The sequence below is a fragment of the Chroicocephalus ridibundus genome, chromosome 2 (assembly GCF_963924245.1).
Source record: "Chroicocephalus ridibundus chromosome 2, bChrRid1.1, whole genome shotgun sequence".
NCBI lineage: Eukaryota > Metazoa > Chordata > Aves > Charadriiformes > Laridae > Chroicocephalus > Chroicocephalus ridibundus.
This window is the reverse complement of record NC_086285.1, coordinates 169,329,861-169,357,379: the sequence shown is the minus strand read 5'-3', so window position 1 is coordinate 169,357,379 and position 27,519 is coordinate 169,329,861. Positions and strand designations below refer to the sequence as shown.

General features: G+C 53.5%; 1 protein-coding gene across 3 annotated transcripts in view; it reads right to left on the bottom strand.

Moving 5' to 3' along the window:
• The window catches only part of HSF1 (heat shock transcription factor 1), a 116,842-nt gene that overhangs the window by 47,561 nt on the left and 41,762 nt on the right, over window positions 1–27,519 (bottom strand). For all 3 annotated transcript variants that reach the window (XM_063327715.1, XM_063327714.1, XM_063327717.1), the window contains 2 exons: window positions 8,806–8,914; window positions 2,228–2,364 (listed from right to left, as the gene is read on the bottom strand). In XM_063327715.1, the coding sequence (XP_063183785.1) occupies window positions 2,228–2,364; window positions 8,806–8,914 (246 nt within the window). The remainder of the gene's footprint in view (window positions 1–2,227; window positions 2,365–8,805; window positions 8,915–27,519) is intronic.

The following is a 27,519-nucleotide window of genomic DNA, read 5'->3' as shown; positions in this document are numbered from 1 at the left end:
CAGCCTTTCTCCATCAGAGAGGTGTTCCATCCCCTCAGCATCTTGGTAGCCCTTTGCCGTCCCCTCCCCAGCAGTTCCCTGTCCCTCTTGACCTGGGGAGCCCAGAACTGGACCCAGCACTCCAGCTGTGGCCTCCCCAGGGCAGAGCAGAGGGGGAGGATGACCTCCCTCCACCTGCTGGCCACGCTCTTCTTGATGCACCCCAGGATGCCATTGGCCTTCTTGGCCACAAGGGCACATTGCTGGCTCATGGTCATCCCGTTGTCCCCCAGGACTCCCAGGTCTCTTTCAGCTGTGCTGCTCTCCAGCAGGTCACCCCCAACCTGTCCTGGTGCGGGGGGTTGTCCCTCCCCAGGGGCAGCACCCTGCACTTGCCCTTGTTGAATTTCATAAGGTTCCTCTTTGCCCAGATCTCCAGCCTGTCCAGGTCTCTCTGGATGGTGGCACGGCCTTCCGGTGTGTCAGCCACCCCCCCCCAGCTTTGTGCCGTCGGCAAACTTGCTGAGGGTGCCCTCTGTCCCCTCGTCCGGGTCATCGATGAAGATATTGAAGAGGACGGGACCCAGTACTGACCCCCGGGGAACACCACTCGTCACTGACCTCCAACGAGACCCTGTGCCCCCAGTCACCACCCTCTGAGCTCTGTCTTTCAACCAGTTCTCTGTCCACCCCACTGGCCATTCGTCTAACCCACTCTTCCTAAGCTTCCCTATGAGGATGCTGTGGGAGACCGCGTCGAACGCCTTGCTTGAGTCAAGGTAGACCACATCTACCGCCCTCCCCTCATCTCTCCACCCAGTCACGCCGTCGCAGAAGGCTATCAGATCAGTCAGACATGATTTCCCCTTGGTGAATCCACATTGAGTACTTCTGAATAGCTTTCTTTTCCTCCACGTGCCTTGAGATGACGCCCAGAACGAGCTGTTCCATCACCTTCCCAGGGATGGAGGTGACGCTGACCGGCCTGTAGTTCCCTGCCTCCTCCTTCTTGCCTTTTTTGAAGACTGGAGCAGACGTCTGGACTCCGAGCAGACGATTTGATTTCGCTGATAAAATCCTCACCAGCAATGACGCCTCGGCGTGTTTCGCAAGAGCCGTACCGCGTGAGACGCCTATGAATCTGCCAGGCGTTACAGGGGTTCACGCATCCCACCTACTCGCCAGCAGCTTCTCTCCACCTCACCTGCCAGCAGGTCGTACATCTTTTAAGATCTCTTTACATCCTTCTAACGCGTTTGCCCACCGTGAAAACGTCTAGAGGAACTAAGTGCTTCAGTGAAGACGGCACTTTGGGTTAGTTGAGAGCACCCTGGGACAGGCAGAAGAGCGAGCTACTCCCTCCGCACGTTGCTTTCATTAATATTTGGAAAACAATGACAAAACTGCGGTTCTCCAGCCCACACTTCAGGACTAAATAAATCAGCCTGCAAAGTTCATAAGCATTTTTGGGACTTCTGGTACCGACCGTTGCTGTACCACGTCTTCGGAACACCGCCTGCAAGTCGGTATTTCGAGAAATGGGGGCAGCTGCAAAGCACATCTGCGAGTTTAAAGGGAAAACGTGCGCGCTTATATTGGGACAGTCTGGAGGGTAACGCATTTAAAATAATTCAGGTTATCTTATCCTCCCTTTTCCTCCTCCCACTACTACATCTGACATCTCTTCATGGGTCTGCGTACGGGCATGGGCGTGTTTTTCATTCCTTGAAGCGTTTTAAGGGAAGACTGCAGCTCGACGAGCGATCACTCTCCCTCCTACTGGAAGCTACAATTGCTCTTCAACCTCTCCAGAGGACGCCGCAAACTTCCCTCCATCAGGCTGAACTCAAACTGACGCTACTTGTCCAGAAAACCAGGAAAAATATAGCGACCCTTTTGACTGAACTCAGAAACGATTTGGTTTGCGCGGCCAGAGTGCTGGCCCTTTGCCGTTGGTGGTGCGGGAGAGGAGAAGTCTCAGGCATTGCCACGATAAACCTAATGCTGAAAATATCGAGAAAAAGACCCAGGAAACAAAGGGGACGGGTGCCGAGAAGCCGGGGGCAGCTGATTAGCGGGATGGCACTGCAGCTCGTACCCCAGGGAGGGGGCAGAGACAGCCAGAAGAGCTGCTGGCAGAAATCAAGGACGCCAACGCCCACCAACCCTCAGAGACACCGACGCTTTTCAGCTTAATCCTCTGGTTTTAACCACTTTGTCTAGAGCAAGATCTGCTGTGTAAACTTACGCTGGTTACTTTCCTCTTGATGTTCTCCAGGAGATGTTCCTGGCCTCGGATGAAGTACGGGTGCTGGAATTCAGTATCGTCTTTCTCTGGCTTCACCAATCCTCCCTGCTCAATGTGGACAACCTTTCGAAAGCCGTCTGCGAATCAAAGGGGAGATAATTGGAGAAGGGTTTAACGGGCTAAACAGGAACTTGAGAAAGCAGAAACTAGCACGAGTTACCCCCTGTTCGCTTAAATACCCAGCGCTCCATCACTGGGGCATTGCTTGCTAACAAATCCCACCCTAGAAATGCTACATGGAATGAGAAACCCTTCCTTAAATCGACATTCGGCCAGAGGCTGATGCCGATCCTCTCTCCGGCCTGAGCAGCACGTGGTAGGAGTCCTCTCCAGCCCCCGCATCCTTCCCCTGCCGCTGTTCCTGCCCAGGAGAGCGGAGCCGGACGCTCGGCTCCCAGCCCCGAGCAACGGCACGACGCAGACGGCCGAGAAGCCGGGATTCGCTCCCACATCCCAGAATCGTTTTGAAAAAACACCTTTTGCTGCTCTTCCAAGACCACGTTAACGCCGATGTTTGGCTGAGAGCACGGGTCAGCAAGAAGAAAGGTTGAAATTACTGGAAATAAACAAAGAGCCTCCAATTAACCTCGTCGTTTCCCGATAAAAGCCCCTCATTCCCAGGGAACCGTCCTGTTACGTGAGCAAAGCCCATCTTGCCTCGCCTTTGCAGCGCCGAGCGAGATGGGGAAAGACGTACAGCCCAACGAAACTCCTGTCACAAATACCACCAAAAAGAGACTCAAGCAGTTTGCCAGGCGCTCCAGGCGATCCCATGTTTTATTTATTCGGGGAACGAAGTGGTTTCTGAGAGCAATCAGCCGGGCACTCAGCAGCACCCCCCCCCCGATGCAGACGAAGCGTTGCCCGCCATCCCCCGCACTAATGCAAACAGCGACGGGGACGAACCCGTGCAAGTGCCCCCCCCGGCACGTCGCGGGAGAGGAGTCCTTGCTGCGTTTAACGGAACCGCCGAGTCCCTCCCTTCTCCATTTCAGGACACCGATCCCTTCATCTCCCAGCAGCGCGTGCCACCTCACCCCACGCGTCCCCGCTGCTGGCACGCCGGTGATAAATCCTGCGCGTCCCGGGGCATCCCGATCCTCACCCTGAAAATACGGAGCGACCTTCCTACGGTAAAGGAGAGCCCCAGGCACAGAAGGGAGATGATTTCCCAAAGGCTTCCGAGTCTTTCCAGAAAACTTCTTCCCGAGTGAGCCCTACAACGGCGGAGCTGCCGACCGGTGGGGCTGAAGCAGACCTTCCGGTTAACCACCTGCTCACCTTAATCCTAAAGCCCCAAATTAGTCTTATTTTTTTAAGACAGTCTACGCCACCTCAAGAAATATAAGTCCGCATCGTTTTTCCCATTCCGATACGTGATAATTAAAAAAATCCTGGATCCAAACAATTCCCCAGCGCCGCTGCGACGAGCGCCGCTGCCGTTATCGCCCCAGCAGCACCTGGGGAGGGTGACGGTGCTCCGCGGGGCAGGGAGAGGGACGGCAGGCTGGAACGCGCTTCTTCAACACCTCAGGCAGGAGTTACGCCCCAAAGTCTTCGGAAGGGCTTAAAACACCTAAAAAGCCACTCAAGAACAGAGCGTGGCGCAGCGAAAGTATTTTTGGGGCTCAGCATTTCTGTAAACCGCTCGGATAAATGAGGAGCGTTATTTGAGCTGCTCGGAGCACAGCTGTGGTAAGAGAGAAAGAAAAAAAAAAAAGCTTCCTGCACTTGTAGCAGAAAGTGATTTAGAGAAATTACACGTTATTGTAGTGATATTAACCAGTTTTCGGTTATTCAAGTGATCCTTAAAAACGAAAGGCCCCGGTCACGGAGCACAGAATGTGCCCCACAGCTATTCAAAGAGCTGGCGTTGAAAGGTAATGAAAATGTCATCCTTTCTAATAACATCGGAATGCTCTCTGCAGCCCACATCTGGAGCATTAAACTTAATCCCTGATATAACCTCCACGTGAGAGGTGTATGAAAGGCACCCTTTATGTCGCTGCCTATCGCAGGGACCCGCAGCCAGAAGGAAAGCGCGGCCGCGAGGAAGCCGAGCAGACTGCCGTGAAGCAACGTCTCCGCGATAATCCCACCGCGGTCCCGCGCCCCGGCAGGAAAAGAGCAGCCACAAAACGCAGCCATCAATCTCGGAGCAGTGACACGGGCGGGCAGCTCTCGATTTCCTTGCACGTCCGAAGGGTAAAGAGGAGGATTACGCAGTGATAAGTTCGGAAAACAAGGAATGGGGGAGCATGGAGAAAAGGAATAGTGCTTGATTAGTAGAGGGCAGGGACCCGGTAGCACGGAGATGCTTGGTCAGAATCATGGAATGGGTTGGGTGGGAAGGGACCTTCAAAGGCCACCGAGTCCCACCCCCTGCCCCGGGCAGGGCCACCTCCCACCAGCCCAGGTTGCCCAAAGCCCCGTCCAACCTGACCTTGAACCCCTCCAGGGATGGGGCAGCCACAGCTTCTCGGGGCAACCTGGGCCAGGGGCTCACCCCCCTCACGGCCAAGAATTAATCCCTTTGTGATTGAACCACTTGGGAAAGGGGCTGTTAGTGAAGAACTTTCAGTCCTGTCTTGGCTCGGTCTTGGGAGATTTATTACTTCTTTTTCTCCCCTTTTTAAAAGAAGCCCCGATCACTCAGACGTGCTTTTGTCCCATCACCTCATTCTCTTCCAGCTCTTCTATCCCCGCTATCGAGAGGAGGAGCTGACAACCTGGAATAGTTATTCCCCCTGCCCTTTTAACGTGACATACAGCGAGAGGGAAGAGACGGGACAGCTCGCTTTCTTCTCATTCCCCAGTTACACCAGCGTCAGTCAGAGAGGCAGCCGTTACCTGACTTGACAAGCTAATGCTCGGGTTGATCCTATTCCAAAGCGTTCCAGGACGCGCAAGTACTAACGGCGGTGCTTGCCTCAGCCTTCCCACCAGCCGGGCAGAAGAGCTGCTGCTCCCCACCTCCAGCAAAAGAAACAGCAAGCACGGTGAAAAGCACCGATGGGCGATATTCCAGAGGCGTCCGGCTGCGCCGTGTTCTCTTTAATATCTTTATCGACGACCCGGACGAAAGGATGGAGCGCACCCTCAGTAAGTTCGCAGACGACACCAAGTTGGGCGGGAGCGTGGATCTGCTCGAGGGTAAGAAGGCTCTACACAGGGATCTGGACAGGCTGGATGGATGGGCCCAGGCCAACGGTGTGAGGTTTAACAAGGCCAAGCACCGGGACCTGCACTTGGGTCACACCAACCCCATGAACGCTACAGGCTCAGGGAGGAGTGGCTGGAGAGCTGCCCGGTGGAAAAGGACCTGGGGGTGTTGGTCAACAGCCGGATGAATACGAACCAGCAGCGTGCCCAGGTGGCCAAGAAGGCCAACAGCATCCTGGCTGTATCAGGAACAGTGTGGCCAGCAGGACTGGGGCAGAGACCGTCCCCCTGTACTCGGCACTGGTGAGGCCCCACCTCAAGTGCTGCGTCCAGTTTTGGGCCCCTCACGATGTAAAAGACATTGAGGTGCCGGAGCGTGTCCGGAGAAGGGCAACAGAGGTGGTGAGGGGGCTGGAGAAGGAGGAGAAGGGTCTGGAGAACTTGTGAGGAGCGGCTGAGGGAGCTGGGGGTGTTCAGCCTGGAGAAAAGGGGGCCGAGGGGAGACCTTCTCGCTCTCCGCAGCTCCCTGAAAGGAGGGGGCAGCCAGGGGGGGTCGGGCTCTTCTCCCAAGGAACAGGCCACGGGACAAGAGGGAACGGCCTCCAGTTGCGCCAGGGCAGGTTTAGGATGGATATCGGGGAAAATTCCTTCATGGAAAGGGTTGTCAGGCGTTGGAAGAGGCTGCCCAGGGCAGTGGGGGAGTCGCCATCCCTGGTGCTGAGGGACGTGGTTTAGTGGTGGGCTTGGCCGTGTCAGGTTGATGGTTGGACCCAATGATCTTAAAGATCCCTTCCAACCTAGACAATTCTATGATTCTAATTGCCGGTAAGGAGCCCAACGACGTCCTCGTTCTCCTGTCAGGATGCGAGATTTTGGCCATACCTCTCCTCAACTGTGATGGGAAACGGAGTATTCCCCAATTCTCTGGGAACTCTTGACCCTTCTCGGAGCTATGCCACCAGGTGCCACTTTTCACGTACAAAATGTTCATAAGGAAAAAAATCCCCCCAAACAAAACCCAAAACTAAACAAGCCCAGAAGACAAGAAAAGATCAGGCTGAACCAAATGAATTCTCCTCCATGCCGGGACAGAAGCTTTATCGACAGAAAAGCAGCAGACACCTCAGCCAAAGCACGGCACCCTCAAGATGAAACCGATACAACACGGGCATAAACCCAACAGAAAAAGGCTAATTTAGGGAGCAGTTAGCAAAAACCGTTGTTGTGCCGTGTACAGGAGTGTGGGCCCAGACCTATTCACCATCTTCATTAATGGCGCGAAGGGCTGAATAAATTAGCTGTCGTGAAATGGCTGATAAAACCCAGCTGGGGAGAGCTGCGAGCGTGTCGAAAGACGTGACTGCAAGTCAAAGAGATCTTGACAAGAGGAATGAAATGACTGCTGAAAAACACAAGGTAAACCCATGAGGAGGAGTAAAACCAAACAACACGGGAGGGAACACGACTGGGTAAATAGCAGTTGCCCAGAAAATGATCTGAACGCTGTAGTGGACGACGAGCGTGATAAAAGTCAATGTCAATGCCGAGAAAAAGGCCAACGTCACGATGGGATACACACAAAAGTATCGCCGGCAAGACGCACGAATCACTCTTTTTATTCTACGCAGTGCTAGACCCAGCGTTGGCGACTGCACTTATAGAGTTCAACAAAGGGATGGAACGGAGTCAGGTCAGAAAGGGATGCAAATGATTAAAGGCTGGAAAACAACCTAGGAGAATTAAAAAAAAAACAGGCTGTTTACTCTAAAAGGAAAAAAAAAAAAAGAAAAAAAAGGGAGAGGACTGAAGAGAAGTATCAAGTTTTCAAAGACACAAAAGGAAAAGGAATAAATTTCTTGATATCCACAGCAGACAGGAAAGAAGTGGAGGATTCAAACTGTAGCTGGGGAGGTTTGGGTCCGATATTCAGGAATCGACTCCACTGCTTCACCATCCTTACGCTAACGGCACTGCCTGGACCTTAGGGAATCTTGATTACTGGAGGCTTGGAAAAAATAGGTTAGATGCAAAGTCAGCAGGACGAACACAGAGGCAGGTGATCCTGCCTTGAAGCAGAAGATCGTACTAAACGATTGTTTAGGTCCCTCCAGCCCAATTCTGCTATGATTCTATGGATTTTTAAATTATTTTTTATTTAAATAATTGCTGGTTAGAAGAAATTCTTGACCGTGAGGGTGGTGAGCCCCTGGCCCAGGTTGCCCCGAGAAGCTGTGGCTGCCCCATCCCTGGAGGGGTTCAAGGCCAGGTTGGACGGGGCTCGGGGCAACCTGGGCTAGTGGAAGATGTCCCTGCCCAGTACAGGGGGTGGGACTCGATGGCCTTTGAAGGTCCCTTCCCACCCAAACTATTCTATGAAGAGCAAGTTCAGACGACGCCTGCTCTACATGATGCTGGCAGCAACAGCCCCTCAGGAAAGCGAGTAGAAACTGAACAAGCTGTCACAACTCTGCAGCCCTCAGCACAAGAAGGACATGGATCTGCTGGAGCAGGTCCAGAAGAGGGCCACGAGGATGATCCGAGGGCTGGAGCCCCTCTGCTGAGAGGACGGGCTGAGAGAGCTGGGGGTGTTCAGCCTGGAGAAGAGAAGGCTCCGGGAAGACCTTAGAGCCCCTTCCAGGCCCTGAAGGGGGCCTACAGGAAAGCTGGGGAGGGGCTGTTTGCAAGGGCACGTAGCGATAGGACGAGGTGCAATGGTTTAAACCAGAGCAGGGCAGGTTTAGATTAGACATTAGGAAGAAGTCCTTTACACTGAGGGTGGTGAGACACTGGCCCAGGTTGCCCAGAGAGGTGGTGGAGGCCCCATCCCTGGAGACATTCAAGGCCAGGCTTGATGAGGCTCTGAGCAACCTGATCTAGTTGAAGATGTCCCTGCTCACTGCAGGGGGGTTGGACTTAGATGACCTTTAGAGGTCCCTTCCAACCCAACCCATTCTATGCTTCTATGTGGTGGTCCTGTCTCGCTGGAAGCATTCCAGAGGAGGTCCTCCTTCACGACACGGGATGGCAAAGAGTGCCCTCACAAACATTAACGATGGGTGAACACAAGGAAAGCCTTCCGAACTCCTGTGCTAATAATCAGGGAATTTCAGGATAAAAGAAGCCTGAGAGTCTGAAGTTCTTTATATCGAGCAGAAGTTTCCCGTTGCAGAAGCTGCTATTCCCTTCAGCAGAGGCCAAGTTTAAAACTTGGTCCCCCAAAACTGGGCGACTGCAAAGCTAGCAAGTGCTCCCAACTCAGTGAAACGTCCCCTACAGCAAACCAGGGCAGAAGAGGGGAACCTTATTTCAGGAGGAACTTCACTCTTTGCGCTCCGAGCTGCCCAGGAGATACTTACACATATTGAGCTGCCGTACAAAGCTGGCCATGTTGTTGTGTTTGAAGTACTTTGGAAGCACCTCCTTGGCAAATTGGCCTTGGTCAAACACATGGAAGCTGCTTCCACTCTGTCAAAAACAAAATAAAACAAAACAAAATGAAACGTTATCAACCACTGTTACACAGGAAGAGAGGAGCCCACCCGCCCCTTCATTTCACAAATATAAATTCTACGTCGCTGTGGGTGAAACCAGTAACGGCCCCATCTCCTGGAGTCCCTCAGCCACAGGTAAGAGCGTCGTTTATGAGGTCTGAAGCCGTTACCATCCGACCGATGGAAGCCCAAACCCATCCTTCAGCTCCCGATGCGGCGAGCGCGTAGCTGCGTCTCAGACGGCGGCGGCGGCGGCTAAATCACATTCCCTTGCTCTCGGCCCAGAAGAACACCACGCCTCTGTCGGTTCGCGAGGACGGGCAGACAGCCCGCCGCTCTCTGTGCTGTGACCAACCCCCCAGAGACTTAAAAATGCAACCCAGGAGGTTAAGCAGGCGACGAAGATTAAACCTCCCTTTGCACAACCGCAAATCTATCAATTCCCCAACTCGTCCCCATTAACTTCCTTTTCGGATCTGCAGCGGCAGCCAACGATCTTCTGAGCGAATTAAGACAACCCAGGCCGGTTTGACTTTACATATCAACATCCGCAAACGCAGGAAGGCAATTCTGCGTCCCGCCGGCCTCGGGCCGCTCGCTGCGCCCAGGCAGGCGAGGTGCGGAGCAGCAGAAAGCGAAGCGCAGTGCTGCTGGCGGAGTGAGAACGCCACCGACTTCACAAAGTTTTAATGTTTCGCTCGACCGATCCCAATTTTCTACACGTCGATTAAAAAAAAGCAGCAACGGGCAAGGAGGCAGGTGCTTCTGCTGCCGGATTTTGGACCACGAGTTCTCCCCGACAGAACAGCGCACGCCAAGAACAACTAGTTATTTCGGCTATTATAACTATCTTGACTAGTAGTCGGGATCACGTTTCAGCCACTTAGCTCCAGGTCTGTGGCGCCGTTTTATCAAGTGTGGTTTCTATTACCTTTCTGGCACGCCGAGCAGGCATTACGCTGTCAACACAAACATCTGCAGAACAGCAGAGAAGGGATTTTCATTCTGGCAAAGCGACACAAGAACTCCTAATGCGTTTTACAACCTGGATTTTCTGCCGTGACGAAGTCCCGCTCCCGCTCCGTCCTCCTGCTAATGTCATCCCGCGTACCACCGGCGCGCGGGGCTGGCGGAGCAGCCGGGGAGAGCCAAGCCTGAGCAGATACCGAGAAGTCGTTGCACGGCCCTGCAGCGATCAGACTTCTTAGTTCAAAAGGAAAGCGGCGGGGCCGGGCCAGACCACCCACAGGAGAGCAGAGGGACGGTGCCTCCAGAACTCCAAAGTTGTCCCCCCCACCAAGTTCAGGAGTGACTCGATGAAAGCACCGGCTCAAGCGGGGGCTGCCGCTTCAATATTAAACCAGGTCTTGCTGCAGCAGGTCCAGGAGCCCCCTCGCCCCTTACTGTGCTGAGCAACAAGACGAACACAAAGCCACGAGCGCTCTGGGAACTCCGGTCTCATCGGATCAGGGTCACCAGTAAACACCGCTGGCACCCGCCGAGATTCTCCCAGTCCCAGCACGAACCTCCCAGGGAAAAGACGACACCAAGGTCTTCTGAATTGACTTAAGAACATCCCAGCAAACAGCCACAAGACTTGATTGTCCGACAGGCACGTCTTAGTTTCTAAGTTACTGGGCAAATTCAGCGCAGCATTAATCCTAAAGAATTAAGCCTACTAAAAAAAAAAAAACCCAAACCAACAAACCCAGCTCAAAACAGACTTCAAAAGATTCTGCCTGCCAATAACAAAACCAGGTACGGGGTAGTAAATTTTAGTAAAAGTCGACAGTTTGGGCTTTTTGGTCCACGGATGAGTTTCATTACTCCTTCAGAGGATTCACCTGCGCTTGAGTATCTGTTTTCATTAAGCTCCGTTACTCCTTGGCCAATACCTACAAGTACCCCGAGCCGATTCTAACGGCAAAAACATGCAACAGAAAGATGGCAATGAAAGAAGAAGGCGCACGCCAGCCACCTCCCTAAAGATGGCAAACCATAATAAATGAAACACCTTTGAGTCCCATTCCAAGGTTTTTTGTTTTGCTGGAGCTGCTCCACTCCAGAGTTCCTGCTCCACTCCGGAGTTCTTGCTGTCTTGCCCCCTAAAATGATGAAGCTTGCTGGTGGTCCTCCCCGTGAACTCCACGGCACCACAGGCTTTTGCTGTACGTCGCTGCATCCAAAATGCTCCGCTCCCTTCATCTACGTCCAGATCCCCCAACCTGGCCCCCCCAACCCAACTGCTCCTGCCCAGCCCGGCCGGGTCTTCCCGGGTTTAACTACTCCACAGGAGTCCATCCGTGCTAACTAGCGTAACAGATTCTTCCTGTTTTCACAGAAAGATGGCTATCGTGTCCATCAACTTCAAAGAGTTTCTTAGAAGCACTGAATCACGGAATCTTCAGAGTTGGAAGGGACCTCTAGAGATCATCTAGTCCGACTCCCCTGCTAGAGCAGGATTGCCTAAAGCACATCCGTCAGGGCTGCATCCAGGCGGGTCTTGAGAATCTCCAGAGAAGGGGACTCCACACCCTCCCTGGGCAGCCTGTTCCAGTGCTCTGTCACCCTCACTGTAAAGAAGTTTTTCCCTGTATTTGAACGGAACTTCCTATGTTCTACCTTGTGCCCATTGCCCCTCATCCTGTCACTGGGAACCAATGAAAAGAGCCCGGCTCCGTCCTCCTTCAACCCACCCTTTAGGTACTTGTGAACATTAATCAGGTCCCCCCTCAACCTTCTCTTCTCCAGGCTAAAGAGTCCCAGCTCTCTCAGCCTTTCCTCATAAGGGAGATGCTCCAGTCCCTCAGTCATCTTGGTTGCCCTTCGCTGGACTCGCTCCAGTACTTCCCTGTCCCTCTTGAACTGGGGAGCCCAAAAATGGACACAGTACTCCAGTTGTGGCCTCACCAGTGCAGAGTAGAGGGGGAGAATGACCTCCCTCGACCTACTGGCCGCACTCTTCCCTATGCAGCCCAGGATGCCATTGGCCTTCTTGGCGACAAGGGCACGCTGCTGGCTCATGGATAATTTGCTGTCTACCAGGACCCCCAGGTCCTTCTCCTCAGAACTGCTTCCCAGCATGTCCGCCCCTAACCTATACTGGTGCTTGGCATTCTTCCTTCCCAGGTGCGGGACCCTACACTTGCTTTTGTTGAACCTCATTTGGTTCTTCTCTGCCCAGCTCTCCAGCCTGTCCAGGTCACGCTGGATGGCAGCACGGCCCTCTGGAGTGTCGGCCACCCCTCCCAGCTTGGTATCATCAGCGAACTTGCTGAGGATACACTCTGTCCCATCATCCAGGTCATTAATGAATATATTGAACAAAATTGGACCGAGTATTGACCCCTGAGGGACACCACTGGTTACAGGCCTCCAACTGGACTCTGTGCCGCTGATCACAACCCTCTGAGTTCTGCCACTCAGCCAGCTCTCGGTCCACCTCACTGTCACCTCATCTAGCCCATACTTCCTCAGCTTCCTAATCACGGAACGGTTTGGGCGGGAAGGGACCTTTAAAGGCCACCCAGTGCCACCCCCTGCCCTGGGCAGGGACACCTCCCACCAGCCCAGGTTGCCCAAAGCCCCGTCCAACTTGGCCTTGAACCCCTCCAGGGATGGGGCAGCCACAGCTTCTCTGGGCAACCTGGGCCAGGGGCTCACCACCCTCACAGCAAAGAATTTCTTCCCGATATCTCACCTAAATCTCCCCTCTTTTGGTTTAAAACCCTTCCCCCTTGTCCCACGGCTCCCCTCCCTGCTCCAGAGTCCCTCCCCAGCTTTCCCAGAGCCCCTTTAGGGACTGGAAGGGGCTCTGAGTTCTCTCCGGAGCCTTCTCTTCTCCAGGCTGGAGAAATTTCTTCAGGAGTTTCACCCAGGTCTCAAGGCAGTACCTGTTCCTTCCCAGGAAGGGAGGAGGAAGAGGGACCTGAAGACAGTATTAGATCTGAAGGCTGAGGGCCTACCAGAATCACATTAGTGACTAGGACAAGAGGAAACGGCCTCCAGTTGCGCCAGGGCAGGTTTAGGATGGATATCGGGGAAAATTCCTTCCCCAAAAGGGCTGTCGGGCGTTGGAAGAGGCTGCCCAGGGCATCGGGGGAGTTGCCATCCCCGGAGGGATCAAAAAGCCGGGCAGACGCGGCGCTGAGGGACGTGGGGTAGCGGTGGGTTTGGCAGCATTGGGCTGATGGTTGGACTCCATGGTCTGAAAGGTGCCTTCCAACCCAGACCATTCTATGCTTCTATTTCCTTCAAAACTTGGAGATTCATCCAAAAATGTGTATTTTTAACACTGTACCACTTCAGCACTTCTCTACGCAATTATTAGAAATTTCCATTTCCAGACCGTTCACGGCCGGCTCACGCGCCTTGTCTTGCGCTCGCACCAACTACCTTTCGCTTACCCAGCTCTTCTCCTGTCCTGGCGTTAGGTCACCTCCAATGGGCGCGCACACACACACACACACTGACACACACACACTGTCGGTACGCGACAGGATTATTTGGACAGTTAGGACTCAATCAGCCCCGCACCGGCCTTCACCAAATTCTGCCTCTTTTCTCTTATTCCAGGCCCAAGGCTGCCTGGTTTCTCCTGCACGGCATCCCAAATCTTTGCCGCCTTAACAAAGCCCAACAGCGTTTCGTGAAAGTTTTCTCCACGCACCTTCTGCGCCAAAGCCGTTACAAAAACCCGCGTTCGAAAAGAGCGTTCCACGATTTGTTCTCGGAGCAGCTCTGCCACGACCTCTCTTCTCCAGACTGGAGCGACCTTCCAAAAACTAACTGTCTCTGCTTTAGCAAGTCCCTCCCCCACAATTCTTGTACTAATCCTCAGCTTCTCCACTTTCATTTGTGATTTTCCATGCGGCGGGGGATCAAATGCTCTGCAGAAGTCCAGACGCATTAGATCTGCCCCAATTCCTTTATCCAGAAAAGGATTTCACGTCCAGAGGAGAGGCGAGGAGGCGCAATCAATTTTTGGTAAACCCACGTTGCATTTCATCCCATTTCCGTTCACTTCTAAGGCTTCAGGTTCTTCTCCTCTTCGGAATCATTTCCAAAGCACTTCAAACCGTCAAGGTCAGACGAGTTAGTCATTAATGCTCCTCTTAAAACCAAATGGCTTATATCAGTGAAGTCAAGGATCTTTCTCGGGGTTAACTGCTTATGGAATCACCGAATGGTCTGGGTGGGAAGGGACCTTTAAAGGCCATCGAGTCCCACCACCCTGCCCTGGGCAGGGCCACCTCCCACCAGCCCAGGTTGCCCAAAGCCCCGTCCAACCTGGCCTTGAACCCCTCCAGGGATGGGGCAGCCACAGCTTCTCGGGGCAACCTGGGCCAGGGGCTCACCCCCCTCACAGCCAAGAATTTCTTCACAATATCTTGGGAAGAGTTGAGTTTCTTGAGTTTCTTCTCAACTAAATCTCTCCTCTTCCAGTTTAAAACTATTTCACATTGCCAGCTCACGCCCAGCGTTTCCCCCCTCCAGGCCCCCCCAAGCCCTTCTCTCAGGGCTGCTCTCCATCCCTCCACCCCCAGCCTGGGCTGGCACCGGGGGCTGCCCCCACCCGGCGGCAGGACCCTGCACTTGGCCCGGTTGGAGCCCAGGAGGTTCACACGGGGCCACCTCTCCAGCCTGTGCCGGGTCCCTCTGGGTGACATCCCGTCCCTCCAGCCGTGTCACCCCCCACCCTCGGCTTGGTGTCATCGGCAAACTCACTGAGGGTGCCCTCGATCCCAGTGTCCGTGTCGCCGACAAAGATGTTAAACAGCAGCAGCGGGACCAGTACCGACGCCTGAGGAACCCCACTCCTCACTGGTCTCCACAGACAACGCCACCCTCCACTGGTCTTATGTTGCAGAAAGGGGACGAGGGGGCTCCTGTTCTAAATCCCACTTCTCCCTCACTGTTACGGGATGCCAAGTCAAGGATCTCAGCTCCCTGGGCTGGAAGAAGTTCCCCCTCCAGCTGAAACCCACCTGCTGGACACCTGCCCCTCTGCCTGCTGGAACCACGCTCGGTGCTCACGGTGTCACCCAAGGGGAGCGCGCAGGAGTTGGAGCATTTCCCAGCAGTTATCAGGGTTTGTTGACAGGGAAGACACAACGCAGGCAGATCTCTTGAGAAGTAGCGCAAAAGTTATGGCAGCAAGCGAAACGCAGCTTATCTTGCGTAATTTTGGTACGCTTTTACCGCGATGCGATCCACGCTATCGTTCAGACAGCATCAAACATTTTAGCACAGATCAGGTTGTTTTCTCAAAAGCTTCAGCTCTCCCTGAGAGGGGGACAACGTGAAGTCGCGATGACTCATGTAACACGAGACGTGTTGGATTTGTCGGCCCACACCATACTCACTCCTAGTCTAGACGGGCTCTGACCACCCACCGCGCTCTCCAGAGCTCCACGGCTGCCCCGGCACCCGCTCTGCTCCTCCCATCCTCCTCCTGCAAAGCCTCGCGGGCTGGAGACACCACTTATTCTTCTGGCGGACAAAAAAGGAGGTGCCATTCCGTGATTCTATGATTTGGATAAAATGCATGGCGGTGGACCCAGGGAAGACTCACAGCTTGCTGGGTGTCATGAATCCCGCTCCGTAACACGTATTCCTCCTGTCCCAATTATGGCGACTTTGGTGTGAAACTCGGCCTTGTTAAATTCAGGTCCCGGAGCCCGGCGCGAACTGCTCCGTCTCACCGCACCGAAAGCAGCTCGTCGTGCTGATCCTGGCTGCGGAGAAGACCTGGGGGGTTCCCGGCAGGCAGAGCCGAGCGCGCCGGCATCATGCCCTGGCCAAGAGGGAAGGGGCCACCAGCCTCCTGGGCTGCTGAATCAATACACGAAACCATGGAAAAACTGGAGCGAATTCAGCAGAAGGTCGGCAGGGTGGTGATGGGGCTGCAGCTCTTGCCCGGAAAGGGGAGGCTGAGGGAGCGGGGCTTGTTCAGCCCGGGGAGGAGACCACTTCGGGGTGTCGGGGAGAACGAGGACCAGCAGCTCCGCGAGGGAAGGAGAGACAGGAGGAGAGGACAGTAATAAGGCAGGCACAAGCGGGGACCTCACCTACGAGGTGCTGGGATACAGAGGAACAAGTCTGGGTCAGGAGCAGAGTAACCTGGTCCGACCCCAGAGCAGATCCTGCTCTGAGCCAGAGCTTGGTACTACAGACCACCAGAAGCTCCTTCTCACCTGAATTAATCCACGTTCTAAGTTTTTTGACTAGTGAGTTTGACCTAGGACCAGCTCCCCAGCACAGTTACGCGTGCAGCCCCACAACCGGCGCAAGGGTAGGGACAAACGCCGCTGATGAGCGGAAACGCTGACACGCTGACTTCCAAGCAAAATGAACCGCCCTCGTTCTCCAGTAGACACGAGTGTTGACAGACGCGCCTTTCAACACACAAAAAAGAAACCTTTCTCCTACCAGCAGCTGACCTACTGTTCAGAAGACACCCTTCGTGCCCAGTTAAAAGGGGGAGACCCACCCGCTGAGCGCAGCGGGGCTGGCGTACGCGGCGCTGGACCGAGAAGCATTTGTACCCAGCTGGGCTGACGATGGTCCGGGAGTCACCAGACCCAAGCAGCCACAACCAAAGTGACGCAATTAGAAGCATCCGCACCACGTGTGAAGAACAGTCGAGTTTAGCACATTTACACTGTCCCCCATAGAATTCTCATGGAAAAACTGGCGGCTCATGGCCTGGATGAGCATACGATCTGCTGGATCAAGCACTGGCTGGACGGACGGTCCCAAAGAGTGGTGGTCAATGGAGTTAAATCCAGCTGGCGGCCGGTCACAAGTGGTGTCCCTCAGGGCTCAGTGTTGGGACCATTTCTGTTTAACATCTTTATTGATGGCCTTGATAAGGACATAGAGTGTATCACCAGCAAGTTTGCAGATGACACCAAGTGAAGTGGTGTCTGCATGAGGACAGGGAGGCTCTACAGAGAGACTTGGATAGATTGGACCGATGGGCCAACGCCAACGGTACGAGCTTCAACAAGGCCAAGTGCCGGGTCCTGCACTTGGGCCACAACAACCCCATGGACGTACAGGCCTGGGGCAGTGTGGCTGGAGAGCTGCCCGGCGGAAAAGGACCTGGGGGTTCTAATTGACACGCGGCCGAACATGAGCCAGCAGTGTGCCCAGGTGGCCAAGAGGGCCAATGGCATCCTGGCTTGTATTAGAAATGGTGTGACCAGCAGAAGCAGGGAGGCGATTGTCCCCCTGTACTCAGCACTGGTGAGGCCACCCCTTGAGTCTTGTGTCCAGTTCTGGGCACCTCAACACGAGAGAGATCTCGAGGTGCTGGAGCGAGGGCAGGGGAGGGCAACGAAGGTGGTGAAGGGCCTGGAGAATAAATCTGATGAGGAGCGATGGAAGGAGCTGGGACTGTTTAGTGTGAGGAAGAGGAGGCTGAGGGGAGACCTCATCGCGCTCTACAGCTACTTGAAAGGCCGTTGTAGAGAGGTTGGGGCTGGTCTCTTCTCACGGGTCACCAGCGATAGAACACGAGGGAGTGGGTTCAAGCTGCAGCCGGGGAGGTTCAGGCTGGACATGAGGAAGAAATTCTTCCCAGACAGAGTGGTCGGACATGGGAACGGGCTGCCCGGGGAGGTGGTGGAGTCGCCATCCCTGAAGGTGTTTAAGAGCCGTTTCCACGTGGTGGTGGGGGATGTGGTGCAGGGGAGAACTCTGGAGAGTGGAGATGATGGTTGGACTCGATGATCCCGAGGGTCTTTTCCAACCTAAACGATTCTATGACTCTACACTTTCACAAGACCTAATCTGGAGCTGAATCTGAGCGTACCTGCTCTGGGGCTACCAACACACCGGCCGTGGCCACAGTGAAAGCCAGTCTTCATGTGACCCTCCACACAACTCATCGGGAGGCTGCCTCGGGTGACTGTGCCTGCAGTTAGACACCGGCCACCGGCCTGTCACAGCTGCTGGGGAGGCAAGGCCACACAGTGACGCCTATCCTTGCCGATACGTACACACTTTTGGCTAGAAATACGAAAATTCCATGTGTAAAGTCGATACCAACCGCGGTGGCAGTAGCAGCCATTCCGGTGAAGGAACTGGAGGTTCTGGATCAAGGTACTTGCGATGGCTGGGGTCTGTGCTCATCCTCATCTTTAGTTCAGGACGGGATCAGGCAGGATGAGCAGAACCTCTGCATCGGCGTGCTGTAACCAAAAATTCGTCCTCCCTCCCTTTCCCCTTGATCTCAGCTCTACGCTCTCGTCACCTTGCACAGACCATGATGCTCCACAGATTCCTCTCCCTCTCTTGCCCAAGACCTGATCCAACTTACAAATTCAGCAGCAGAAACCTTCCAGAAGTTTCCTGTGAGGCCAGGCAGCCGAACCGGCTCACAACCCATCCGACAAGCACTGGATAGGGGGTACAATCACCAAATTTCAGAAATCCAGGTTGGCTGCGACAACCCCAGACCTCTGCGTCCACGTGTTCGGCTCTGCAGGAAACAGACTCTTCATACCGCGTTTGGGAAACGAGTCGTGTAACTCTGGTAAAGAAATTCTCCTTCCCTACCGCTGTACGGAAGGAGCACGTGCCGGCGTTGGTTCTGCCCAAGCTGCTTTCCATCACCGCGCTGTTTCCGGCTTCAGCGCGATGGAAAGAGAACCCCGCTCCAGTCCAAAAACCCTACGCAAGTCGCCATTTCCAGCATGGAGATTTGAAACTTGCCTTTTTGAAGACCGACTTTCCCTAAAGCTCCCCCCTACGCCACTGTGAGACACCCCGTCACCACCTGGGGTCCGAGACTGCATTCCTCTTGCGTGCAAAGAGACGAGCTTCAGCTTCCAAGAAAAAAATCCAAACAAACGTGTTGAGGCGCTGGCAATCTTTGTATAAGGGAACTTCACGCAAGCGACCTCCAAGGCGGAACCGTACCAGTTTACCAAGAGATCAGACATCAGTGGAGCAGGACGGGAGTTTTCTGACAGTTGAAAGCACTTTCCACCGGAAAAATCCCTCTGCCGCATGCGCAGCTCCGGGTCAAAGCTGCTGATCAACACCAGGCTTTTTTCTAGGAGCTACAGACAAGCCACCCGCTAAACAGATCGATCAAAGATCCATTTTTTTTTCGTTGTTCGCCATACCGCTGTTTCTCCAGCTTACTGGCCCCACTCTGCTCACGCGTGGCAGAGCGTCGCCAGGTCCCTCTGCGCAGAGTCTTCCCGGGAAGAAAGAGAAATCCCGCAAGGGAAGAGCCGGCAGAGCGGGAGGGATCAAACAGCACCCTGCTGTCCCAGCCAGCGCAGGACGCGAGGAGACCGCGTGGGGGACCAGGCTCGGCCTCATGCTGTCACAGGGGACTGCAGAATTCACGTAATTATTCAAACTCCATCTTCAAACTTCTTCTGTGACACCACAAGGCCTACTAGAGTGCAGATCCAGAACCCTCCCTATTTTTGACCTCCAATTTTTTGTTAAGGGAAGTTCATACCCACACGGTCCCACTCATTTACAGAATCCTAGAATGGTCGAGGTTGGAAGGGACCTTTCAAGATCATCCAGTCCGACCATCAACCCAACACTGACAAAAACCATCACTAAACCGTATCGCTAAGTGCCGCGTCTGCCCGGCTTTTCAATCCCTCCAGGGATGGTGACTCCAGCACTGCCCTGGGCAGCCTCTTCCAACGCTTGACAACCCTTTCAGCGCAAAAAATTTTCCTAATATCCATCCTAAACCTCCTCTGGCACAACTTCAGGCCGTTTCCTCTCGTCCTAGTTTGTTTAGGCTTTGTCTTTTCCCAGCCGTTTCTTTGCTGGGTTAAGGAAACGTAACTTTCAGACCACGGTTTCCTATTGCTAAACTACACCCAAGTAGCCGCGGAAGGTCTTCGGGCACCACCACTGCTCGTTCCCGGTTCAAAGGCAGCGCTGCCAAAACCCGGCTGGTTCCTGGGGACCACGCGGTCACCCACATCAGGTCACTCAGCTCACACACGCTTTAAAAAAAAAAAAAAAAGCTTAAAAAGCTTGGTTTTGCAGCAGGAAACGCACCCTGATCGAGTTCGTAAGATAGAAACAACTATTTGGGGGCATAACTAGGGAATTCCCAGAAGACAGCAAAAATCGCTTACTTGCATGACCTTGCATTCCGTACGATTAGGGTCGTACCACTCCTAATTGCAGCTTTTTCAGGGCTTACCCACGTCTCCCTGGCAGGATAAGGCTCTGTGATAGCGACGCCTTCTGACTTTACTCACTTCACTTCACGCAGATACTCCTTTCCTACGCCAACAGGAGCCAAAGGACTACAGCAGACAGAGCCCGGGAACCCTGAGGAGCCCAGCTGGTAACTTCACAGAATCACAGAATCTTCAGAGTTGGAAGGGACCTCTAGAGATCATCTAGTCCAACTCCCCTGCTAGAGCAGGATTGCCCAGAGCACATCCCTCAGGGCTGCATCCAGGCGGGTCTTGAAAATCTCCAGAGAAGGGGACTCCACACCCTCCCTGGGCAGCCTGTTCCAGTGCTCTGTCACCCTCACCGTAAAGAAGTTTTTCCGTGTATTTGAACGGAACTTCCTGTGTTCTACCTTGTGCCCATTGCCCCTCGTCCTGCCACTGGGAACCATTGAAAAGAGTCTGGCACCATCCTCCTTCAGCCCACCCTTTAGATACTTATATGCCATAATAAGGTCTTCCCTCGGCCTTCTCTTCTCCAGGCTAAAGAGTCCCAGCTCTCTCAGCCTTTCCTCGTAAGGGAGGTGCTCCAGTCCCATAATCATCTTAGTTGCCCTTCGCTCGACCCGCTCCAGTACTTCCCTGTCCCTCTTGAACTGGGGAGACCAAAACTGGACACAGTACTCCAGTTGTGGCCTCACCAGTGCAGAGTAGAGGGGGAGAATGACCTCCCTCGACCTACTGGCCACACTCTTCCCTATGCAGCCCAGGATTTCATTGGCCTTTTTGGCAACAAGGGCACATTGTTGGCTCATGGATAATTTGCTGTCTACCAGGACCCCCAGATCCTTCTCCTCAGAACTGCTTCCCAGCATGTCCGCCCCTAACCTATACTGGTGCTTGGCATTCTTCCTCCCCAGGTGGAGGACCTTGCACTTGCTTTTGTTGAACCTCCTGAGGTCCTTCTCTGCCCAGCTCTCCAGCCTGTCCAGGTCACGCTGGATGGCAGCACGGCCCTCTGGAGTGTCGGCCACCCCTCCCAGCTTGGTATCATCAGCGAACTTGCTGAGGATACACTCTGTCCCCTCATCTAGGTCATTAATGAATATATTGAACAAAATTGGACCGAGTATTGACCCCTGGGGGACACCACTGGTTACAGGCCTCCAACTGGACTCTGTGCCGCTGATCACAACCCTCTGAGTTCTGCCACTCAGCCAGCTCTCGGTCCACCTCACTGTCACCTCATCTAGCCCATACTTCCTCAGCTTCCTAATGAGGATGTTATGGGAGACAGTGTCAAAAGCCTTGCTAAAGTCAAGGTAGATGACATCTACGGCTCTCCCCTCATCCAGCCAACCCGTTATAACATCATAGAAAGCTATCAGATTGGTCAGGCATGATTTACCCTTGGTAAATCCATGTTGACCACTTCCAGTGACTTCCTGTTCCTCAACGTGTTTGGAGATGACATCCAGAATGAGTCGCTCCATTACCTTCCCAGGGACAGAGGTGAGACTAACCGGTCTGTAACTTCACCTAAAACTTAACAAAAACATTTTCAAACACCACACTTCCCTTCGTTTTTTTGCCGCTTCTTCACTCGCTTTGCGGATGTGGCCTTAGTCCTCACCTGCTCACGGTAATGCCTTTTCTGTGCCGCGGTTACTGGAGATTTACAGCTTTGAGCCAAGGAAAGGTACCCGCACTTCTATTTAGAAAACACATTAAAGGTAAGAGAAAGTACAGCCTGTGAAAAATACATTGCTAATTTGGGGGGGGGGAAAGTAAAGAAGGAATTTCTGTGTATACAAAAGGATTTAAAATTAGCTTTTCATCACCATTCCTTATAAGTGAAAGTGAAAACACCCTGTGCCGGAAGCGGTATCACAAGAACAGAAATCCTCTTGGGCCAGGCTAGGGGTCCTAAACCTCGAAAAAGGCAAGGAATAATCACTCCCTTTGTGGGTCAAAGCAGAAGTTTTCAGGGAGTGAGACCGAGAATCTGTAATCAAGAATACTGGGCGGGAGGAGGTACCAAATGTCGCGTGGGACCCGCGCTAGCCTCCCTTTATCCAGTAATTGATATAATTACCAGGGGATCCAACAGACTTCCACAGCAGATCGACTACTGAAGTAATTTATTCCTGCTAATCACCAGTTATAACTAATATCGTGGCATTCCCTGCCCTCAGCATCAAGTGCCCCCGCGCGGAGTTGACAGCTTTTTTCCTCTCTGATGAGCAAAACGCAGAAAAACAGGGAAAACTGTTGCTATCTACCGAGATAAAGTTTCCTCCAAGCTTCCTTCCCAACTTCCCCCAAGATTCCTTGCCAACTCCCCCCAAGCTTCCTTCCCAGCTTCCCCCAAGCTTCTTTCCCAACTTCCTTTCTACGAAGGAAACAAAGTGCCTGGCATGAACGAGCGCAGGGCAAGACCGCGCAGGATCACAGCTCCACAGCCTTCAGCAGAAAACCATCCCCGTCCTGGAAATGGGCTCCTCGAGGTGGTCCGAGAGCTCCTGTGCCGTTTGGGAAGAGCACAGCGGTGTCATCTCTGCTCAAAAAGCTGACAAAGTTATTTAAACGGGGAGAAGGGATGGTGGAGGCGGACACCTGAAAAGCCAAGGTCTCAAAGGACGGTTTCCAAACATTCCGTTTTGCGATGCCTCGGCAGATCACCGCCTCAAAGTCCCTTCCCAGCAGCACTGGGAGCGGATCCAGTGGTTTTGGCTCCCAGCCCTCTCCAGCTCTACGTAGAGGTTCTCCATTAAACGCTCCTCTTGATGCTCTCAGTAACACTCGTACTTCAACCTCCTACCTTAACACTGGACCTTCACCTCAGGATTCCAAATGCACCTTTTAGCTTGTTTGAGATAAAAAACTCCACCTTTAAAGGCACACATTCTTGAATTGAAATTCAAGAATCCAGCGCAATTACTATTACAATTACAAGCTCTCGTTGCCCTGTAAAAATCCGCGTTTTATTTTGATCGCCATGCCTACCGGAGTAAGTTTTGTTTTCAGTTTGCTTTGCAAACGCAGAATGCGAAAAGAAGCATTTCAAACATAAAAGCTCTGAACAACGGCTGAATTTTATTTTATTAAAAGCCCGATGCCTTATTTAACAAACCCTCGCCCTATATACCAGCCTGGATCAACTCCTGCTTGCAGAACCATGAAAGCTGCTGTTATCTATGCACATGAGGGATTAAATATAAGACAAAACCCCACATTTCCCCCGTTCACCGCTTGGCAGCTATAAACCCTTCCTCTTTCCGATTCCTCAATTTTCAGTTAACTTTCACGGGCCATAAATCAGAACTCTTTAGAAGCACACCAGTATCGTAATTCTTCTGCACGTTCCTCATTTCCAGCTGTAAGTTCAGGTTTTCCATACAATACTTGGCCGAAGCGAGTCCCTTGCCTTCAGCTCACGCTGGGTTTAGAGGAGCCGGAGGGGAAGCAGTGTCTCCCGCACACCCAGAGTTAAGTTACGCCACCAGGAATCCTCTTCTTGAAGGACCGAACCCGGTGACAGACAGTTTCAGCAGGGGGTAATTTTCCTAGTGCGGGCAAAGACCTCGGCACCGACCTCAGGAGAGCCGGCCTCGAATTTGGCAAGCTGTGCAGAAAGCGTGTACGTGTCTACAGGCAAAACAAGCTGCTGCTGAGGTTATTTCATGCCCTCTGCTCCCCTCCACTGTCCGGGAACATTAACAGAGCCATCAGCCCGAAACCCGGCCGCGTGGAAGCAGCACCTCACTCGTACTTTGCTGAAGATCAGCGTGCCCTGGAGGGTTTGCTGTTCCACGTGTGGTGGCTTTCCAAGTCTGAGTCACCCTCCCAAATAGTCCAGCCGCCTCTAGGTCTAAATCAGGGCAAGGCTCAGGGTCACTTATCTGCCCGTACCGCTCTGGACGGTAACATTCACGGCCTTGCTGGAGCACCCCGTGCCTACCACATGGACTGTCCTCTACTGCAATCCTGGCTTCTGCTGCAGCAGAGGTGAGGGCATGGGGTTCGCCAGCAGCAGGTGGTCACGTTTAGCCTGCTGGTGGAGAGACCTGGACAGGTTGGAGATCTGGGCAAAGAGGAACCTTATGAAATTCAACAAGGGCAAGTGCAGGGTGGTGCCCCTGGGGAGGGACAACCCCCCGCACCAGGACAGGTTGGGGGTGACCTGCTGGAGAGCAGCTCTGTGGAAAGAGACCTGGGAGTCCTGGGGACAACGGGATGACCATGAGCCAGCAATGTGCCCTCGTGGCCAAGAAGGCCAATGGCATCCTGGGGGGCATCAAGAAGAGCGTGGCCAGCAGGTGGAGGGAGGTCATCCTCCCCCTCTGCTCTGCCCTGGGGAGGCCACATCTGGAGGGCTGTGTCCAGTTCTGGGCTCCCCGGGTCAAGAGGGACAGGGAACTGCTGGAGAGGGGACAGCAAAGGGCTACCAAGATGCTGAGGGGATGGAACACCTCTCTGATGGAGAAAGGCTGAGGGATTTGGGTCTCTTCAGTCTGGAAAAAAGACGACTGAGGGGGGACCTTATCAATGCTGATAAATACTTCAAGGGGGGGTGTCAGGAGGATGGGGCCAGGCTCTTCTCAGTGGTGCCCGGGGACAGGACAAGAGGTAACGGGCACAAACCTGAGCGTGGGAAGTTCCACCTAAACATGAGGAGGAACTTCTCTCCTTTGAGGGTGGCAGAGCCCTGGCACAGGCTGCCCAGAGAGGTGAGGGAGTCTCCGTCTCTGGAGACATTCAAACCCGCCTGGACGCATCCAACCTGCTCTAGGTGACCCTGCTCTGGCAGGGGGTTGGACTAGATGATCTCCAGAGGTCCCTTCCAACCCTATGATTCTATGATACAAGGACTCAGGCTCTGCAAGCCCAAGTGCAGCATATTCTAAATCCAGGCTTAAGAATTAGACAAAAGTGACTGCCTGGGCGGGCTACTGAATTTCACAGCATCGTCCTAACTCCCCGTCAGGAGCTGCAGGAGCACACCCTCCCTCCCCACCTCTTCCGTCCATGTTCCCCAAGTGAAGAGAACCCAGCTGATAGCTCTGAACCGGACGCTCCCTTCCAGATGAGTAATATAAATGCAAAGCATCAGCAGATGGTTTAACCGAGCCTTCCCTCTAACAGGGGATGCTCTGAAGATATGAATTCACAAGATGCAGGGCCAGCCAAAAAAAAGGTAACAACTGCAAGAAAAGAGAGGTCTCGCTCCGTCCCTCGTTTACCCCAGGGTCCCTCTGAATCACCCCAGCTCTTTCACTTCAGCAGATGGAACAGGCCCAGCAGAGGGTCCGATGACCACAAGGAAGACAGGACAACGCAGGCAGAGCAGGAGAGAAGACGCCTCTCCTCACCTCGCCACCACCCTCGTGTATCTGCAAACCTTCCAAGGAGTGACACTGCACGCTGCAGCTTGTGCTGATTTATGGACTCACCGCCAAGGGAAAGCTCTGGCTCTGCCTGCTCTTGAGCACCATTTATTTGCCTCCTAGAATCATGGAATGGTTTGGGTGGGAAGGGACATTTAAAGGCCACCCAGTGCCACCCCCTGCCCTGGGCAGGGACACCTCCCACCAGCCCAGGTTGCCCAAAGCCCCGTCCAACCTGGCCTTGAACCCCTCCAGGGATGGGGCAGCCACAGCTTCTCTGGGCAACCCGGGCCAGGGGCTCACCACCCTCGCAGTCAAGAATTCTTCCCAAGATCTCATCTAAACCTCCCCTCTTTTAGCTCAAAACCGCTGCCCCTCGTTCCGTGGCTCCCCTCCCTGCTCCAGAGTCCCTCCCCAGCTTTCCCGGAGCCCCTTTAGGGGCTGGAAGGTCTCCCCGGAACCTTCTCCAGGCTGAACAATCCCACCTGGATTCAGTTGAGCCCCAGGGCTGCCAGGAGGGAAGAGGAGAGCATCACATCACCAGCGGATAGGCTGAGGAGTCCCGACAAATGAGACAAAGATGCAGCCAAGTCACTGCCACCAAAGCGGGCGCAGCTTCCTTCCCCTGCCCTCCTGGCTCCGGCACTTCTCTGAGCTTTTCCCAACCTCAGTTCACCGAGATCATGACAAGTGCTACAGCCAGCACGAGGGATGCAGGCGGGGAAGGTTCAGCACTAGCCCAAGAGCTGCCCATCATGCCACAACAGAGGTCTATGTGTGACAGCAGCCAAGAGAAGATGCCTAAGCAGGAGCTTCTCCAGGATCAGAGCAATGCCGTGCGGCTTCCCCAGATCATCTCCTGCCTCCAGAGACGCACAAGCCGCCCACCTTCCAACTAACTCAACAGGTTGTCCCCCTCTTCCTACCATACCCAGGTACACTTTCCCATTACCTCCAGCAGTCACAGAATCATCGAATCTTCATGGTTGGAAAGGACCTTTGAGATCATCTAGTCCAACCATACACACACACAAAAAACCCCTACAATCTCTGTCACTGGAGCATGCCCTGAAGCGCCAAATCTAGACATTTCTTAAACACCTCCAGGGATGGTGACTCAACCCCCTCCCTGGGCAGGCTGTCCCAGTGCCTGACCGCTCTTTCAGTAAAGTCATTCTTCCTAATATCTAACCTAAACCTCCCCTGCCGCGGCTTCAGCCCATTTCCTCTGGTCCTCTCATTATTCACCTGGGAGAAGAGGCCAACACCCACCTCTCTCCACCCTCCTTTCAGGGAGTTGTAGAGGGCAATGAGGTCTCCTCTCAGCCTCCTCTTCTGCAAGCTAAACATGCCCAGCTCCCTCAGCCTCTCCTCAAATGATCTGGTCTCCAGTCAAGTGTCAGCAGGATGAGTCACTAAAACTCAACTGTTCAACAAAAAAATACGCAGGGAAAAAAAAAAAACAAACAATCAACGTACGGAGCACAAAAAGCTGAATCAACTCACTGAGTCGACGCACTAGCAGAGAGGCGAAGACGATCCGCAGGCTTTGGCAGGAGCCAGCTCCTAGTTGAGGTGAGTGCTTGCCTCAGAGGGGGAGGTAAATGTAGCAAATAATGTCAGAAATACACTAGTCTGCAACGAGTCATACTATTTGCATCCCAAATATACTTCAGCTCGGTTGTTTCAATGGAGAAATCTGCTGCGGAGTTAAGAAGACTTGGTGTCCCACGTCAGGCTGAAGGTCCAGGGAGACAAGACGCCACCTCACACGCTTGGGGAAAAGTCTGAGCAAGGCAACAGCGACTTTCCCCAGCAAACTGGTGCTACAGCAGTTCTGGTACTTTCGAGGCGAGAAATTACATCCAGACGTTGTGTTTTATAAGAAAACAATCCATCCTCCTTGAACTCTTGTCAAATTCTTCTACGGTTTTGGCCTGCGCACCATCATTGTCGGGAGGGATTACGCAACCCGTGAGCGACATTAGGAGATATCTGCCTTTTAAACTTGCTGCCCAGCA